The 17,364-nt window shown below is 41.8% G+C and overlaps 1 protein-coding gene across 2 annotated transcripts in view; it reads right to left on the reverse strand.

Annotated features, from left to right (window-relative positions):
* Positions 1-1,515: 1,515 nt before the first annotated feature.
* The window catches only part of FOCAD (focadhesin), a 197,111-nt gene continuing 181,262 nt past the window's right edge, over positions 1,516-17,364 (reverse strand). The window contains exons 38-44 of one of the 2 annotated variants that reach the window (XM_038770570.1): positions 15,221-15,481; positions 12,788-12,877; positions 11,759-11,936; positions 9,007-9,104; positions 6,307-6,567; positions 3,124-3,199; positions 1,516-1,858 (exon numbers count right to left, since the gene is read on the reverse strand). In XM_038770570.1, the coding sequence (XP_038626498.1) occupies positions 1,785-1,858; positions 3,124-3,199; positions 6,307-6,567; positions 9,007-9,104; positions 11,759-11,936; positions 12,788-12,877; positions 15,221-15,481 (1,038 nt within the window). In that variant the 3' untranslated portion in view covers positions 1,516-1,784. Of the gene's footprint in view, positions 1,859-3,123; positions 3,200-6,306; positions 6,568-9,006; positions 9,105-11,758; positions 11,937-12,787; positions 12,878-15,220; positions 15,482-17,364 lie in introns of those variants that run through there. The other variant, XM_038770571.1, reaches the window with a different exon arrangement.

Raw genomic sequence — 17,364 nt, forward strand, 5'->3', positions numbered from 1 at the left:
CATCTATAAATTGGGGATTAAGACTGTGAGCCCCACGTGGGACAAACTGATTACCTTGTATCTCCCCCAATGAATGAATGAATGAGATGGGCAACTTTAATCTCATGCTCATAATTTTACACGCTATTTGTCTTGGCTTCTGTTTGGAAATGCAGGAAATGAACCGAGACTGACTAGCTATAGAAAGCGTATTGTAGGGTTTCCTTCTGCAGTAGTTTAATATCTTTGTCAAATAAGGTAAAATGGCCCAATCAATTGGGACAAACTCTGAAGACACCCTTTGAAATACCATAATTCAACCCTACAAATATATACAGTACAAAATTCTGAAAAGAACCCCAAAGAATTGCTATGTTTAGCCTATAATAATGATGGTATTTGTTAAGCGCTTACTATGTGCCAAGCACTGTTCTAAGCCTATGTAGTAGCTAAACGCTGTGCCAAAGTGAAGATATGCTATATATCAATCAATCGTATTTATTGAGCGCTTACTGTGTGCAGAGCACTGTACTAAGCACTTGGGAAGTACAAGTTGGCAACATATAGAGACAGTCCCTACCCAACAGTGGGCTCACAGTCTATATGGAGCACACTTCATATATAAACACAGGTTTTGAAGTCATTTTAAGGGATGTATTTTTCGGGAAATAAACTGGGAAAGAACAAAGTCACAGCCTGAAGCGCATCACTAGGCAGTACGCTCTTTGAGAGTAGTTGAGTACTGGGAAGTTACATTCAGACCACAGTGACAGAAAATTCAGCAAGGGTTTTTGTTTGTTTCTTTTTTTTGAGTAAGATAAGATGCACCCCATGAGGTAGAGAGATTGAGTTGCAAACAGTGACAAGCCCTGCTCACAGCAAGTTCAGTTGTTATCCTAGGGACAGAGTAAAAAGGACTGAAGTTCAACCATTTGTCATCTCTGCCACTCCTACCAACATCTTCAAAAGTGTCATTTTTAATACAAAGGATGCTCATTCATTCATTCATTCATATTTATTGAGCGCTTACTGTGTGCAAAGCACTGTACTAAGTGCTTGGGAAGTACAAGTCGGCAACATAGTAGGAGGAGGAGTAATAGTAGTAGTAATAGCAATGTATTTATTAAACAACTACTGTGTGTAGAGTTCTGTACTATGCACTGGGGGGAAAGATACACAAGTGAGAGTTAGACATGATCCCTGGCCCACCAGGGGCTCACAATCTTAGAATAAAACACAAGGATGGTAAGGCTGAGGTGGTTAAAAAACAGGAAATCTGCATGTGGGTCCCTCATTTTCAAAAATATCACTTTGTAACTTCCAACAAACATGTGTGTGCATATATGTGTGTGTGTATATAGATATGCATATATCATTGAAAGAGGGTACTAACAGAAAGGTTAAAAAAAGAAAAAATGGGTAACTTCTTGTATTTACCACCACCTACTGTCATTCAAAAATGCTACTAGGCTGCATGGTGATAAGGGGAAAAATAAACTTGTCTTTTGTCCTTAAATGAACACAATTACACGCAACTCATTTGCAAGATTCTTTTACTTTGGTTATGTGCCGGAGATATTGTAAGGCCTTTGACTACAAGAAGACCATGCAGCTTACCCAAACTATACAATAAAGAGAATTCAAGTTACTATTTCAGTCCAAAATTTGCTTCTACATGTGCTGCCCAGCCAGCCAATTAGTTATATATCTTTGCCATTACATTTATGATAATATGAACACCTGGTTTGAAGAATTTCTTCTGAATTTGTGGCTTTTTCTCTGTCCGATGAGATGCTGAAAAGTGGCTACCAACCACATACCCTGGTCCATACTACTTTCCTCTTAAACTCGGGTAGAAATCTCAGGGTCAGAAGTGTGGCTACAGAAATGAAGAACAAAACCATATTACTAAACCTAAGGAATGATGTGGAAAAACAGGTACTACCACAAAAGCTAGAAGCAATCACTGAAGAGTATTTATTGAACACATACTCTGTGTAGATCACTGCACTAAGCACTCAGGGGAGTGCAACTGAATTAGTGGATGTGAGCCCTGCCTTCAAAGACCTTACATTTGAGTGGTAGAGACAGCCACTAAAATAAATTACAGGTAGGGGAAAACTAGAGTTTAAAGATATATACGTAAGTGCTATGGGATCAGGGTACGTGGGGGAACCCAAGTGCTTAGGTGATGCAGAGGTGTGAAAGTTGCAGTAGAGGGGGGAATAGGGTGGGGGATAGATGGAACAGGGAAGGCTTTGTGGAGGAGATGTAATTTCAGAAGAGCTTGGAAGGTGGGGAGAGTAGAGGTCAGTTGGATGTGTAGGGGGAAAGAGTTCTAACCCGAAGGGAGGGCGTGAGCAACAGGCTGTCATCGAGAGAGACGAGAATGAGGCACAGTGAGTGGGTTGGCAAGAGAAGCACCAAGTGAGCGAGCTGGGGTGGAGTGGGAGAGAATGGGGAAGAACTCTGCTCTTCTAGACTGTAAACTCACTGTGGTCAGGGAACGTATCTATCAACTCTGTTATATAATCCATGGTTTCTAAGCAGAAAAATAATCCTGTAGATTATCTTTATCCCTAATTCTGGCTCTCAACCTCTATGAGTTGGATTTCTCCTTAACCTATCTCTGACCGAAAAGTCACCTGCCACTCAAGCCTCCAGTGCATGGCTCAGAGATCTGGAGGTGGTTAGATTTTAGAATTGCACTATTAATTGGATCTGTTGCCCAATTCAGTCAGTGGTATCAGCCTTGACAATTTCTTCAAGGCTCCTTGTTCCAAATGCCCATCCCCTTCCCTACCCGATACGCTGAGGGGACCCAAGTCATCAGTTTCACCCTCACAATGTGTCTCTTCTGTTGACGCAGTGGCCCCCCCACCCATCATTGAGCTGGCACTCATGATGATTTTACGCTCTTCAGAAATAAGATTTGTGTAGCCTCCATTACCGCAGATAATGAAGGTGTATAATAGGCATAGATCCCCTTTTAAACCTCCATTCCTGGATCAAAAAGCTACACATGGAAATACAAGAAGAATCCTTCCCTACTGCAAAGTGAACATGAGTTCTTCTAGCTGTGTTCCATCTTTCACAATATCATATTTTCCTACCGGGTTGTAGAGAAAGCAGAAATAAAATTACCTTTCAAAATATCTCTGGTACTTGCTGAGAGTGCTTCTTTAGGGCTTTCCAAGATACTGAATAGCCAATCAATGAACTAAAAAGAAAATGAAAAATATCAGTGAAAATGCTTTCTGCATTATATCCCAAACATTTTTGGCTGAACTGTCCCAGCATTTAGCATTTTTACAGCACTAAGAAATTTCAGACAAGTCTTACAGCAATCTGGAAAATAAGGTAGAAAATTGAGTACTGTCAGAGTGCTGCAAGTGAGAGAATTTTTTTTTAAATGGATTTGTTAAGCACTTACTATGTGCCAGGCACTGTACTATGAGCTGGGGTAGATACAAGTTAATCAGGTTGGACATAGTCCATGTCCCTCATGGAGCTCACAGTCTTAATCCCCATTTTTATAGATGAGGTAACTGAGGCACAGAGAAGTAAAGTGACTTGCCCAAGGTCACAAAGCAGACAATTGGCAGAGCCAGGATTAAAAGCCAGGTCCTTCTAGCTCCCAAGCCCATGTTCCATCAACTATGCCATTTTGCTTTCCATCTGAGAAATATTCTTCTCATCTGAGAAAATGTTCCTCAAATCAAAGTCCTGATTTTGGCTTGTGAGTGTCCAATGCTCATGTTTACTATTGGTAAATGAAATCCTCCAGGGGTCTGCCCTCCTCAACAATCTTTTTTTTTTCTTTTTTGGTAAATTAAGGCCAGAAAGAAAATTAGAGCAGGGGACTAAAGTCTCAAGCCAATTTGAGAGTGTGAGGTACAAGGACTTCTCACACATAACAGCTCTCACAGTCCAAATCCTGGATTTGGTCACTAATTAAAATGTCAGCATAGGTATTTGCCATCTTGAGCGAATTGATCAGGTGAATTCAATCTACTGAAATAAGGTGGCCCTACTTACTGGACTGTGTGGGAACGACATTCCTTGGTCATGTGATGAATCCCATAATAGCCTAGGCTATCCAAGGGTACTTAGAGCCTTTGTACATAGGAAAGTCTCACCTTACATTTGCAAACAGATGGAAAAAAAAAAAAAGGGATGCATCCCTACAGCCTATTGCTCCCCACAGATTTTCCCTCTAGACTGTGAGCTCACTGTGGGCAGGGAATGTGTCGGTTTTATTGTTGTACTGTACTTTCCCAAGTGCTTAGTACAGTGCTCTGCATTCAGACTACAGTGCTCTGCACACAGTAAGCACTTAATAAATACGACTGAATTGAATGAACGACTGAATACCTGTGCCTGACTGCTCTCCAATGTGGCTGAGTGAAGCAATTGGTAATTTCTGCCTTCCCTCCCGCCAAACAGGATGCCTGCTCCCATCATGTTCTGTGAACACCAGGCTGCAGGTATTAAAGCTGTAGCTGAGAGCCCTCTGCCTCTTTCAATCACACTCAAGCATATCCACCAGGAACCCTGCTGCCTTCCCTTTGTGCCGCCCAGAGCCCCTGCTCCTGACACGCTCTGTGTACGCTGAGCAATAGGGATAAAAGCTGCTGCACATTCGCAGTGCCCCACTTCACTGACTCCATCCCATTCTGCTTGCCACCATTCCGGCAGGAAAGAAAAAAGCACCCACAACATGGTGAAGTGTATAGAGCATGGACCTGGGAGCCTGGATTCTAATCCCGGCTCCGCCACATGTCTGCTGTGTGACCTTGGGCAAGTCACTTCACTTCTCTGGGTCTCAGTCACCTCATTTGTAAAATGTGGATTGAGACCATGAGCCGCAGGTGGGACAGGGCTGCCGTTTTACTTGTATTCACTTCAGTGTCTGACACATAAGCGCTTAACAAATACCACAATTATTATTAATCTCCTCACTGTACCTCGTTCTCGCCTGTCCCGCCATCGACCCCCGGCCCACGTCATCCCCCGGGCCTGGAATGCCCTCCCTCTGCCCATCCGCCAAGCTAGCTCTCTTCCTCCCTTCAAGGTGCTGCTGAGAGCTCACCTCCTCCAGGAGGCCTTCCCAGACTGAGCCCCTTCCTTCCTCTCCCCCTCGTCCCCCTCTCCATCCCCCCCATCTTACCTCCTTCCCTTCCCCACAGCACCTGTATATATGTATATATGTTTGTACATATTTATTACTCTATTTATTTATTTTACTTGTACATATCTATTCTATTTATTTTATTTTGTTAGTATGTTTGGTTTTGTTCTCTGTCTCCCCCTTTTAGACTGTGAGCCCAATGTTGGGTAGGGACTGTCTCTATATGTTGCCAATTTGTACTTCCCAAGCACTTAGTACAGTGCTCTGCACATAGTAAGCGCTCAATAAATATGATTGATTGATATGTTTGTACATATTTATTACTTTATTTTACTTGTACATATCTATTCTATTTTATTTTGTTAGTATGTTTGGTTTTGTTCTCTGTCTCCCCATTTTAGACTGTGAGCCCACTGTTGGGTAGGGACTGTCTCTATATGTTGCCAACTTGTACTTCCCAAGCGCTTAGTACAGTGCGCTGCACACAGTAAGCGCTCAATAAATACAATTGATTGATTGATTATGATTATTACAAAACCTCAGGAAGACTGGAGGCTGCTGTGGTGGTCACTGTGGCTACGTGGGTGCCTTGGACTTTAAGCCAATGAGGAGCCTGAAATTCTGCTCTTCTAGCCACAGCACCCTGCTAATTTTTTGTTAATTTTGTGTATTTGTCTTTTATGCTGTTTTAGTGTTTTATAGTATCATCGTTCCTGATGTATCTGTCTCCAGTTCCCTATATCTCCTCCTCACCTCCAAAATCCAACTTGAGCCACTTGAGGGCCAGAGACTGTGTCTAATTCCCACCCAGGTATTCCTTTCCAGTGCTCAGTGCAGGGGGCTGCACACAGTAACTGCTTAATAAATATTATTACTACTAATACTATTAATATTACTGCTCCTTCATTATTAGAATGTAAACTATTCAAAGGCAGGGAGCAAGTCTTTTTTTTATTATGTACTCCCAAGGACCTAGTACAGTGCTCTGTACATTGATGCTCAATAAATATTGATAATGATGTTTCTATTACATTTTTACTATTTTTGAAAGTGTGTGGCAGAAATTAGGAGCTTATTTTTAAACTTTTCTATCTAAATTTTGATTATCCAAATACTCAGAAGCCAAGATTCCATATTATCCAAAGGGGAAAGATGATCACGTTTCTCATACTGAAGCAAGTGATGTGCAACTTTACCTTTGGTGTTTGCTCTTTCCACGGCTCTTTGGCAAGTAAAAGGTGCATACTGTTGGGAAGGAGGGTGAGAGTCTCTTTCAAGGTGAGCCTGTTGAGTGGACTCTGGCCAAGATAGTTGGGAGAACATGCTGCCAAGCTACTTTCCCCACGGTCCTTATGCCAAGATAACCAACTAGCACTGAAGCCAAGGAGAAGTGGAGTAGCATGGTCACCCCAGGCAACCACCAAAGCAGCAAAGATCTGGAACAGGAAGTCAACAGCCTAAACAGGAAACAGAAATGAGTGTGGTCACACATTTCAGCAAGCGTGCATATGCGTTACATTTTTGTGTACATAGATAACACCCACCTCCAGGGAAGTGATCAAAGTGAACAGTGACCTGGATTTTCACAGCTCACTCAAAGAAGGTTTAGATGTACTCTAAAAGTCTTTTTAAGATTTAAAAGGAGGGAGCAATTTCCTTTTGAAGAAGGAAAATGTAGTCACTGGCCTCAGTGAAGCACTGCTAAATAAAACACATTTCAACACAGGGTCATTACACTATCCCAAAGTTTAAAGAAAAATTAATTTTCATTCTAGCCATATGTTAATCCTGAGCTACCGTTTTGAAGAATGCCATTTCTTATGAAATTGCTTTTTTAAAAAAAATCGTATTTGTTACATGGTATGTGCCAAGCACTGTACTAATCACTGGTGTAGATATAAGCTAATCAGGTTGGACACAGTCCATGTCCCACATGGGGGCTCACAGTTCTTTATCCCCATTTTACAGATGAGGTAACTGAGGCAGAGTAGTGAAGTGACTTGTCCAAGGTCACACAGTACACAAGTGGCGGAGCTGGGATTAGAACCCAGGTCCTTCTGACTCTCAGATCCGTGCTCTATCCATTAGGCACACTACTTCTATTTGGGAGAACAGAGAGAGAGAGAGAGAGAGAGAGAGAGAGAGAGAGAGAGAGAGAGACAGACAGGCAGACAGCCCAAGAAAGAAAACAAAGTTCTCTGATTTTGATTTGACTAGTCTTAATAGCAGACATGCAAGTCCTTACTCTGAAGCACTGGGTCATTGAGTCAACAGGTAGCTGGAATCTTGAGAACAAGATCAAGGGTTTGGGGGGGTTGTGTCCTGAAAGTCTGATTTTTCACATAAAAAATACATTTTGGAGAAGTGTTTGAGAACAATACTTAAAATGTAGGGAGGAAAGAGAGGTTGGAAGCGTAATTTCTTTTCCACGATTTATCTCCTTACATCTTCTTCCAACTCCCTTACATGTGTTCTCTCCCTTGCCTGACATCTTTGAGAAATTCTGCTGCTGAGTAGGTCTGAATAGTGAACTACTTTCCTATCTTCCAACACCCCTGCTGAACAGATGGAATTTCAGCCATCAAATCCATCACCCACAACTCCTCCTTAGACCCTGAGTCCCATGCGGGACAGGACCTGTCTCTACCCCGATTATCTTGTATCTACCCCAGTGCTTTGAATAGTACTGGACATATATTAAGCACATAACAAATACAATAACAACAAGGATAATAAGAGCTAGAAATGGCAGGATTTGCCAGAAGCCTAGACCATTTACAAAGAGCACTGCAGGCCCATGTGCTGATTATTAGCATGCTTATTTCCTTTAGCAATCCTTTCAAATGGTTTTCCAACACTTTTCATATTCTCTTGCTTGAGACTTTAAGGTAAGAGCTATATTGATTTGACTGGGAACTTTCTCATGCTACATCTGCCCACTGACCTTGGGTAAGTCACTTAACCTTTTTAGACCTCAATTTCCTCATCTATAAAATGTGGATAAGATAGAGCGTGAACCCCGTGTGGGGACAGGGACTGTGTATAATCTAATATCTACCCCTAGTATGTAGCACCTAGTAGGCATTTAATAAATGCCATAATTATTACTTGCCCAATACATATATGTGTGTTTGTGTGTATACATATATAGTGTGCCTTGGTGAATTTGTGTCTTCTGAAATTGTACTAAGGGAGCTTTTACTGTTCTCTACTTCAAAGTTAACCAAATTGAACACTTCTTTTCTCCTCCTATTTAGACTGTGAGCCCCGTGCCCAATCTGATTAGCTTGTATCTACCCCAGTACAGTGCTGGGCATACAGGAAGCACTTGATACCATTATTATTATTCTAGGGCTTGCTCTTTATCCAGCAGATCTTTAGACAAAAAGGTCAGACCAGTGATAGAATCCACTCTCTGTAATTCCAGTTCTCTCTCAAAATACACACACACACAAAACCTGAGCACAGGTTCAGATGCTTTCTCAGGCCACTTGATTTCCACTTTCCCATTAAACAGGACCCAGTGAAACTTGGCAAAATGAAAAGACAATTTTATCTGGTAGTGTAATGGGATGAGGGGTGAGAAAATTGTCTTAATTTTTGGTCACAGACATTCATAATCATTAAGTTGCATAAACTAAAATATAGTTCCCACTGTTATTTGGGTCTTGCTTGCCTAAAATAGGAAACAAAACTTCCTAGCTTTATTTGCAAAACACTGATTTCAATTATGGGATGAATAGCTATTTTCCTTTAAGGTGGCAAAATTATGGCTTTATTTCAATAAATCAAAATAGGAAGGCAGAAAATAAAACCCTGAGGTATGACATGTTCTTTGATCGAGTACAAATGGAAGCCTTTATATGGTAAACTACAATTACTTCTCCAGATCGTACCTCTTCAAGAGTCACATTCTGAACAGGTTTTGACTGGTAAGCAACACTTCTAATAATCCCCATTAGTTCCAGCATCCACTCCAGTCTCTTCAACACTCCTGAAAAGACAAGAAAGGTTACTTACACCAAAAACAGGATAACTACTTTCTTTGAAAAATTAGATCAGTTGCAGCCACCTAAGAGAACACGTGATTAGAACTCTGTCAAACAATTCACACACTTGATGGTACCCTGTGACTGAGTGTGGTGGATAGGGGCCTCCTTTAGCTCCTCTTCTGGTCAAAATAGCCCCCAGAACCACTGTAGGAGGGTTCGGATGGCTGACAGTGCCCAGAAGTTCCCCGATTTTTCCTTTCCAGAAATGGGTGAGAACTGGGGATCTCTACCTAGCAAATCCCAATCCCCAACGCCTTGGTGTTCAGAAAAACACCCCTGAACAGCCAGGCTATCAACTGGGAGTTCAAAGGTGTCCTATCAACAAGCCCTTTCCTCAGCTTTCCGGACAAAAGTGTTCCTCTACCATCCGGGTGCCACCCAAGCCATGCTTTCAAATGCAGACATGCAAGTTAGACCTCTAAGTGGGTTTTTAACAGAGGAATAGAAAATATTTTAATGAGTCAATTAGGTAAGAGGTATATAAGAATCTGAAAAATGTTTTTTCCTGTCCTCTAGACTGTAAGCTAATTGTAGGCAGGGAATGTGTCTCTTTTATTGCTATACTGTACTCTCCCAAGCGCTTAGTACAGTACTCTGCACACAGTAAGCACTCAATAAATATGAATGAATGACTGACTCTTAACATGTTCCCCTCCCCTGAACCCTTTCCACTAACACGGTGCTTATGTTCCTCTAGTCCATCTCCTCAGCCTCTCAGGGAATCATGGTTTTCAAGTTCACTCGTTACAAATCCTTCTCTCCCGATTTTCAGATGCCAGGGTGAAACTGCTGCTGATCTATATGACCGCCTTTCCTGACTTGGGCGGGAGCATGGCTCTCCAGAGATCTTAGCCACTGGACCTCAACCCGGAGAACCGTTTCTCCTATGTCCTGTCCTAAGGGTTGCTTGGTCCAATTAACTTAAAATGATTATGGGGTCTCACCTCGTCAATAAACTAACCTCCTCTTCTTTTCTAGATGGAAAGCTCCCTGGGGGCAGGGAACCTGTCTACCATTTCTGTTATATTGTACTCCCCCAAGTGCTTAGTACAGTGCTTTGCACACAGTAAGCACTCAATGAATATGATTGATTGACTGATTTCCAATCCTCCCCTGAGACTGGCTGCGTTCTAGGTGGAGCTGAGAGTTAAGGATCTTGTGGCCCTGGTTCAGCTTCTGGTATGGTAAGCCTTGCTATTGCCTCACAGCACTTTTGTACATAAGTGTAATTTATTTATAATAATAATAATAATAATAATAATAATAATAATAATGAGGGTATTCGTTAAGCGCTTACTATATGCCAAGCACTGTTCTAAACCTGGGGTAGATACAAGGTCATCAGGTTGTCCCACGTGGGGCTCACAGTGTTAATCCCCATTTTACAGATGAGGTAACTGAGGCACAGAGAAGTTATATGACTTGCCCAAAGTCACACAGTTGGTAAGTGGTAGAGCCAGGATTAGAACCCATGACCTCTGACTTCCAAGCCCGTGCTCTTTCCACTAAGCCATGCTGCTTCTCTATAATTATATTACTATTATATATAATTATATTAATGTCTATCTCTCCCCTCTAGACTGTAAGATCATTGTGGGCAGGGAATGTGTCTGTTTATTGATATACTGTACTCTCCCAAGCACTTAGTACAGTGCTTTGCACATGGTAAGTGCTCAATAAATACGACTGAATGAATGAATATTTGAAACAGATTAGCTTTTCTTGGGGAGTGGGTCCTCAGGACTGAATTTCTACCTGTTCTAGCAATTTCTGAGATTATTTCCCGCTCCACCTCTTATATGTAAGGCTGGCTTGAAAGACCATCACGTGGCACCAAAAGATACTTCTCCCATACTAACAAGCTATTTTGCTATCAATGGATGACTGATTGAAGGACAACTGGGCTCACTTCTGTTTTCTAATCAATTTTTTCAATCACCTTTACACTAAAGAAGAAATGAAGCTACTGGCCTCTCTGCAAGACAGTACAAGTCTAAGAAAAAAATTGTGGCCATTTGCCCCTAACTTTGACTCCTGGATCAGGTAACTTTTTTAAAAAAAATAATGTCAGGTTATAACCAAAGCAGTACAGGTATTATATTCCACATAATTTTAAATATTACCACCCCCAGGAAATTAATACTGCCATATCGACATAGTGATCTGGCTTTAAAAGCGATGACTTCAAATAGAAAAGTTAATTTAATTGGACCTTCCATGCCCCTTTGCTTGCTAAAATGCTCATCATTTTCATGTTTGCAAGAATTAAATATGATCATAGCCTTGAAAGGCTGAAAATTAGCAGTAGGTCTGACAGAGAAAGCACTCAGCAAATTTTCCAAAACACAAAGAACCTTATCTCCAGCAAATAAAAATTTGCCATTAACAGAAGTGGCTCTCATTTCAATTGGTTGTGCTTCTCATTTAGGGCAAAGAAATCTACCCAAGACACTTCACAAAGCAAGCCAGAACATCTCAAATGTATGAGGAGAACTAATCAAGTCTCTAATGCAACGCTTCGCGGGATGTCTGAAGTCCGAAAATGGTAATCATGTAAACCCAGAAAGAGAAGACGGACATGTCAATGGTCTCTTACCTGTATTTGGATGGCTTACAATTCGTGCATGGTAGAAACTGTGCAATATTATCCAGGCAACTGTTTCTCTCTGGTCACACTCAACAACAGCATCAATTACATTATTCAAACACATCAAGGAAAATCGACCTTGAGAGATTAAATATACTCGGACAAAGACAGTCTTCTCTACGTTGCTCTAAAAAAGGCAAATTATTCAAACACTATTAAATTGGCCTAAGTGACTCCCTGTGCTTACAGGGCCAAGCTAAATCCAGATAAATCCAGATAAAGAGAAGCAGCGTGGCTCAGTGGAAAGAGCACAGGCTTGCAAGTCAGAGGTCATGGGTTCTAATCCTGGCTCCGCCACTTGTCAGCTGTGTGACTTTGGGCAAGTCACTTAACTTCTCTGTGCCTCAGTTGCCTCATCTGTAAAATGGGGATTAAGACTGTGAGCCCCATGTGGTACAAGCTGATCACCTTGTACCCCCCCAGCGCTTAGAACAGTGCTCAGCACATAGTAAGCGCTTAACAAATGCTATTATTATTATTATTATTATAAAATTAAAACGAAGGTTGATTTCTATTTCACTGCTAGACCTAAACACCTGTTTGGGTGTTATAGATGAGAAGCAGCATGGCTCGGTGGCAAGAGTCTGGGCTTGGGAGTCAGAGGTCGTGGGTTCTAATCCCGGCTCCACCACTTGTCTGCTGTGTGACTTTGGGCAAGTCACTTAACTTCTCTGTGCCTCAGTTACCTCATCTGTAAAATGGGGATCAAGACTGTGAGCCCCAAGTGGGACAACCTAATCACCTTGTATCTACCTCAGTGCTTAGAACAGTGCTTGGCACATAGTAAGCGCTTAACAAATACCAACATTATTATTATTATATTTAGTTGTTAATTACAGCTGGAAAATTTAAAAGAGAGCTCTACAACTAGACTTGTGGCTCCAGCCAAAGATGCAACACCATCCTGTCTCCATCATACTGAATATTTACCAAAGGAGTGAAAATGGAATCATGAAAATAAGGCTCAGAAATCATTACCTTGGTAATCTGGAAAATCCGATTAACCTCAGCGTCGGTCATTTCAGCAAGGCATTTTGCTATCATGACATACAGGTCTACTTCATTTCTCTAGCAAGGAAAAAGACCAAGCACATAAAAATTTGGTTTGGTACCAATATGGCTATCTTATTTCTACTTCTTTAAAGTAATAACAACCCCATGACATTCCTCAGTTCCTGTGAACAAAGACCAGATTTTTCATCATTATGAAGTGGTCTGTCTCCTTCCACCCACCCGCAGCAATCATTTTTCTTAAGAATTGATCTGATCATGTCATTCTACTTACCCAAATTCACTGTGGCTGCCTGTTTGCTCATATCAAACGGAAACTCTCGACCACAGGCTTCAATATACCCCTATCTGAGATGCCCTACTTGCTTTGCCTTACCTCATTCCACTCCTCTATCAAATGTCTACTATGAAAAAAACCCCAAAAACTCATATGCAGTCTTTCTAGATTAAATACTCCCCTATCTTCCATTTATGGAAATTTTTTAATGACTATGTCTATTATCTGTACTCTTACTCTGCATTCCTTTTTGTTTTCTTTATGCCTATTGCAAACACCTGAAGGGCAGAGGCCATAACTTAGAATTACTTTGATCACAACACTGTACCACTGCTCTAGCTTTGGGATGGAACTACAAAGGTGTTCAGCAAATACTGTTGGAGATGAGGATGACATAAATTCTTATTTACTGTGCATTGCTTTTCCATTGCACAGCCATACTAAAGATATTCAGGTAATTTGAAGGTGGAAAAATCCATTTCTATTTGGGCAATTTTAACAATTTGTGCTAAGTGTAACATTTGTCATCTCAGAAAAACAGTGAAAAAGGAATTGTTCCAACTTATTAGGCGCTTTCATTTTACCAGTAAAGTATAGAGCACATTCCTTGAAAGTCTGAAAGTCTCTAAAACAATGTAGTTTAAAGTTCATGTGCTGATAGGAAGCAAAGCCTGGTGGAAAAAGTATGGAAGTGGAAATCAGGAGATCAGAAGTCTAATTCCAGATCTGCTACTTACCTACCGTCATTCATTCAATCGTACTTATTGAGCGCTTACTGTGTGCAGAGCACTGTACAAAGCTCTTGGAAACAGAGACAATCCCTACCCAACAATGGGCTCACAGTCTAGAAGAGGGAGACAGACAACAAAACAAGTAGGCAGGCATCAATAGCATCAAAATAGATAAATAGAATTATAGATATATTCACATCATTAATAAAATAAATAGAGTAATAAATATGTACAAACATACACAAGTTCTGTGGGGCGGGGAAGGGGGTAGAGCAGAGGGAGGGAGTAGGGGCAATGGGGAGGGGAGGAGGAGCAGAGGAAAAGGGTGGGGGCTCAGTCTGGGAAGGCCTCCTGGAGGAGGTGAGCTCTCAGTAGGGCTTTGAAGAGGGGAAGAGAGCTAGTTTGGCGGATGTGAGGAGAGAGGGCATTCCAGGCCAGAGGTAGGATGTGGGCCAGGGGTCGACAGCGGGTCAGGCGAGAACGAGGCACAGTGAGGAGGTTCACGGCAGAGGAGCGGAGTGTGCGGCCTGGGCTGTAGAAGGAGAGAAGGGAGGTGAGGTAGGAGGGGGCAAGGTGATGGAAAGCTTTGAAGCCAATAGTGAGGAGTTTTTTGCTTCATGCAAAGGTTGATTAGCAAAGAATCCGCTCAAAAGGTTGGAGCTTTTTGAGGAGGGGAGTGACATGCCCAGAGTGTTTCTGTAGAAAGATAATCCGGGCAGCAGAGTGAAGTATAGACTGAAGGGGGAAGAGACAGGAGGATGGGAGATCAGAAAGGAGGCTGATGCAGTAATCCAGTTGGGATAGGATGAGAGACTGTGCCAACAAGGTAGTGGTTTGGATGGAGATGAAAGGGAAGATCTTGGCGATGTTGTGGAGGTGAGACCGGCAGGTTTTGGTGACGGATTCAATGTGTGGGGTGAATGAGCGAGTGAAGTCAAGGATGATACCAAGGTTGCGGGCTTGTGAAACAGGAAGGATGGTACTGCCATCCACAGTGACGTGAAAGTCAGGGAGAGGACAGGGTTTGGAAGGCCTCATCCCACTTGCTTCCCACAAAAATCTGACCCTTTCCACCCCCCTCTATGCAAAATGAAAAGCTGGTACCGGTGCCACACCCATATCCAGTCAGTACACTACTGTTGGGCGAGACATACTTCTTTTTTTCATTTCATTTAAATCGTATTTACTGAGCGCTTACTGTGTGCAGAGCACTGTACTAAGCACTTGGGAAGTACAAGTTGGCAATATATAGAGACAGTCCCTACCAAACAGCACATCTTCCATACCAATTACTGGGCTTTTTGCTGGGAAGCCAGGTGTGGTCTGTGATTATAAAACAGAATACCTCTGCAGTACAAACTAGAAATGAATGGCAGCATTTTTCTTTCTTACCTGAATCTTATTTGGCAAAATGTCAAATATTTTCTCAGCAGTCTGGCACAGAGGATTCCAGAGGTGCTGTGCTGGGTTGGGAAGCTTCATTGCCTGGCTAAGTCCTTCTAAGCTCTCCTGGCACAGCTCAGGATTTTGGTCACGGTTCTTGGCTTCAAAATGTTGGACAATAAACACTTTGGTGAAAACCTGCAGCTGCTCCGCCGAGACATATTTCATCCACAGTGACAAAGAACCAAAAAGGTATTTTCTGGATTTCACCTGAGCAAAAGAGACACTCAAAATTTCACCAGACATAGCAGAGACCTGAGAATTCAAGACCCACAAAATATATTATCCCCCACTGATACCCCACCCTAGGTTCAGCTAACAGTCTTTCTGGATTGTTTCTTTCTCCACCTCAGCTTAAACTTCCATTAAGCAACTCTCTTTGGGTTTTATTTTGCCCCACCTTCAGGGTTCAGTTGCTCAGGGACATAAGTACAGAGGCAGCTGCTACCACGTTTTAGATACAGTTCAGGTATCTTAAGTGGTGCCATATCAGCTGAATGTCATTCAGTTCTAATAACATTTTGGAGGAGAAAAAAAAAAGAGCCCTTCCCACCCACCCCCAAAAAAAACCATCTTAGTTAAAGAATCCGCAGTTTGCCTTGCAGAATGCAAACAGCTCTTTTCCATGCAGCATTTACTATAAAGAAAAGGGCTCTAGAGGGTGATTAATTTCAGCAAAACCTTAATTTGAAACACAAGGGGCACCCCTCTCCCCCAAATCAAAGGTCAAATTAGCTGGGCTCAGTTTATTTGATAATTAAAAATCAATGCCATTAGCTAGAGAATACTAATTTCTTTGAATTAATTGATATTAGTTTAACAATTAATTGTAACTGAAATGTAATTGTACCTGGGAGGTCTTTCCCAATTGATCTCTAATCTCCCTGGATTATATCACCCTGAATGCCACTTCAGCACTTCTGCACCACCTAATCACTTTAAGAACTCACAGCCTCCTATATGTCCTTTTCCTTCTTCCTCCTAATTGTAATTTATTTTAGTGCCTGTCTCCCCGGCTAGACTGCAGCTCCTTGTGGGCAGGAATCTAGCTTTCAAATTCTACTGGACTTGGCCAAGTGCTTAGAACAGTGCTCTGCACACAGAAGGGGCTTAATGAATACTACCATTCCAATTTGAAAACTTTTGGTGAAATAAATTAAAAATAGAACTGAAAGTTGTTTTATTCTCTTCCTGTCATCTATCTTAGGTTGATACTTGCTAATGATCCAGAGCTAAACATTAACCTCCAAAAATCCCATCCACCTGAAATATCTTGAGAATTCCTGTCAAAGTGTATTTTGAGGACCGAGTGAAGTGCATAACTTGCATGTGGAACACAGCCTCAGACCAGGTTTACTCGGACAAAGTGAAATGGAAACTTTTTTTTAAGGGCATTTACTAAGCACTTACTATGTGCAAAGCACTGTTCTGAGTGCTCATTTGGCCATCCAACCAGATAATTCAAGTTAAAAAAACTTATTAGGAGACCTAAATGACCTAGAATAGCTACTAAATCCAAAAAATGTGGTAAGGTAAGTGTATAATTGTCAACCTTCCACTTCAGTGTCTACTGTACAGACACAGATGACAAGATGCAGTGTGGCCTAGTGGAGTCAGAAGGAACTGGGTTCTAATTCTGGCTCCACCATTTGTCTGTTGTGTGACCCTGAGCAAGTCACTCAACTTCTCTTTGCTTCAATTCCCTCGTCTGTAAAACGGGGATTAAGACTGTGAGCCCTATGTGGGACGTGGACTGTGTCCAACCTGATTATCTTGTCTCTACCCCACCATTCAGTACAGTGACTGAAACATAGTAAGTGCTGAACAAACACCATAAAAAAAGCAAAAAAACAAAAAATAGACTCAATGTCTCAGCTCAACTGCAAAATGAATGCCCACCACGTGACACAGAGCCACTCCTTAGAAGTTAAGGATGCTAGATCTGACTACGGTCAATTAAGAAAGCCTGGGGTTAGAGGACGTGAAACACATCTATTTCCTGGTTTGCTTGAGAGCATGTCAGATTATCCAAATACATTTTCAGAAAGACTTGGCTATCATCTGTCAACTCAGGGGAGATGAGAGTGGAAATG

The sequence above is a fragment of the Tachyglossus aculeatus genome, chromosome X2, assembly GCF_015852505.1.
Source record: "Tachyglossus aculeatus isolate mTacAcu1 chromosome X2, mTacAcu1.pri, whole genome shotgun sequence".
NCBI classification, from domain to species: Eukaryota; Metazoa; Chordata; class Mammalia; order Monotremata; family Tachyglossidae; genus Tachyglossus; species Tachyglossus aculeatus.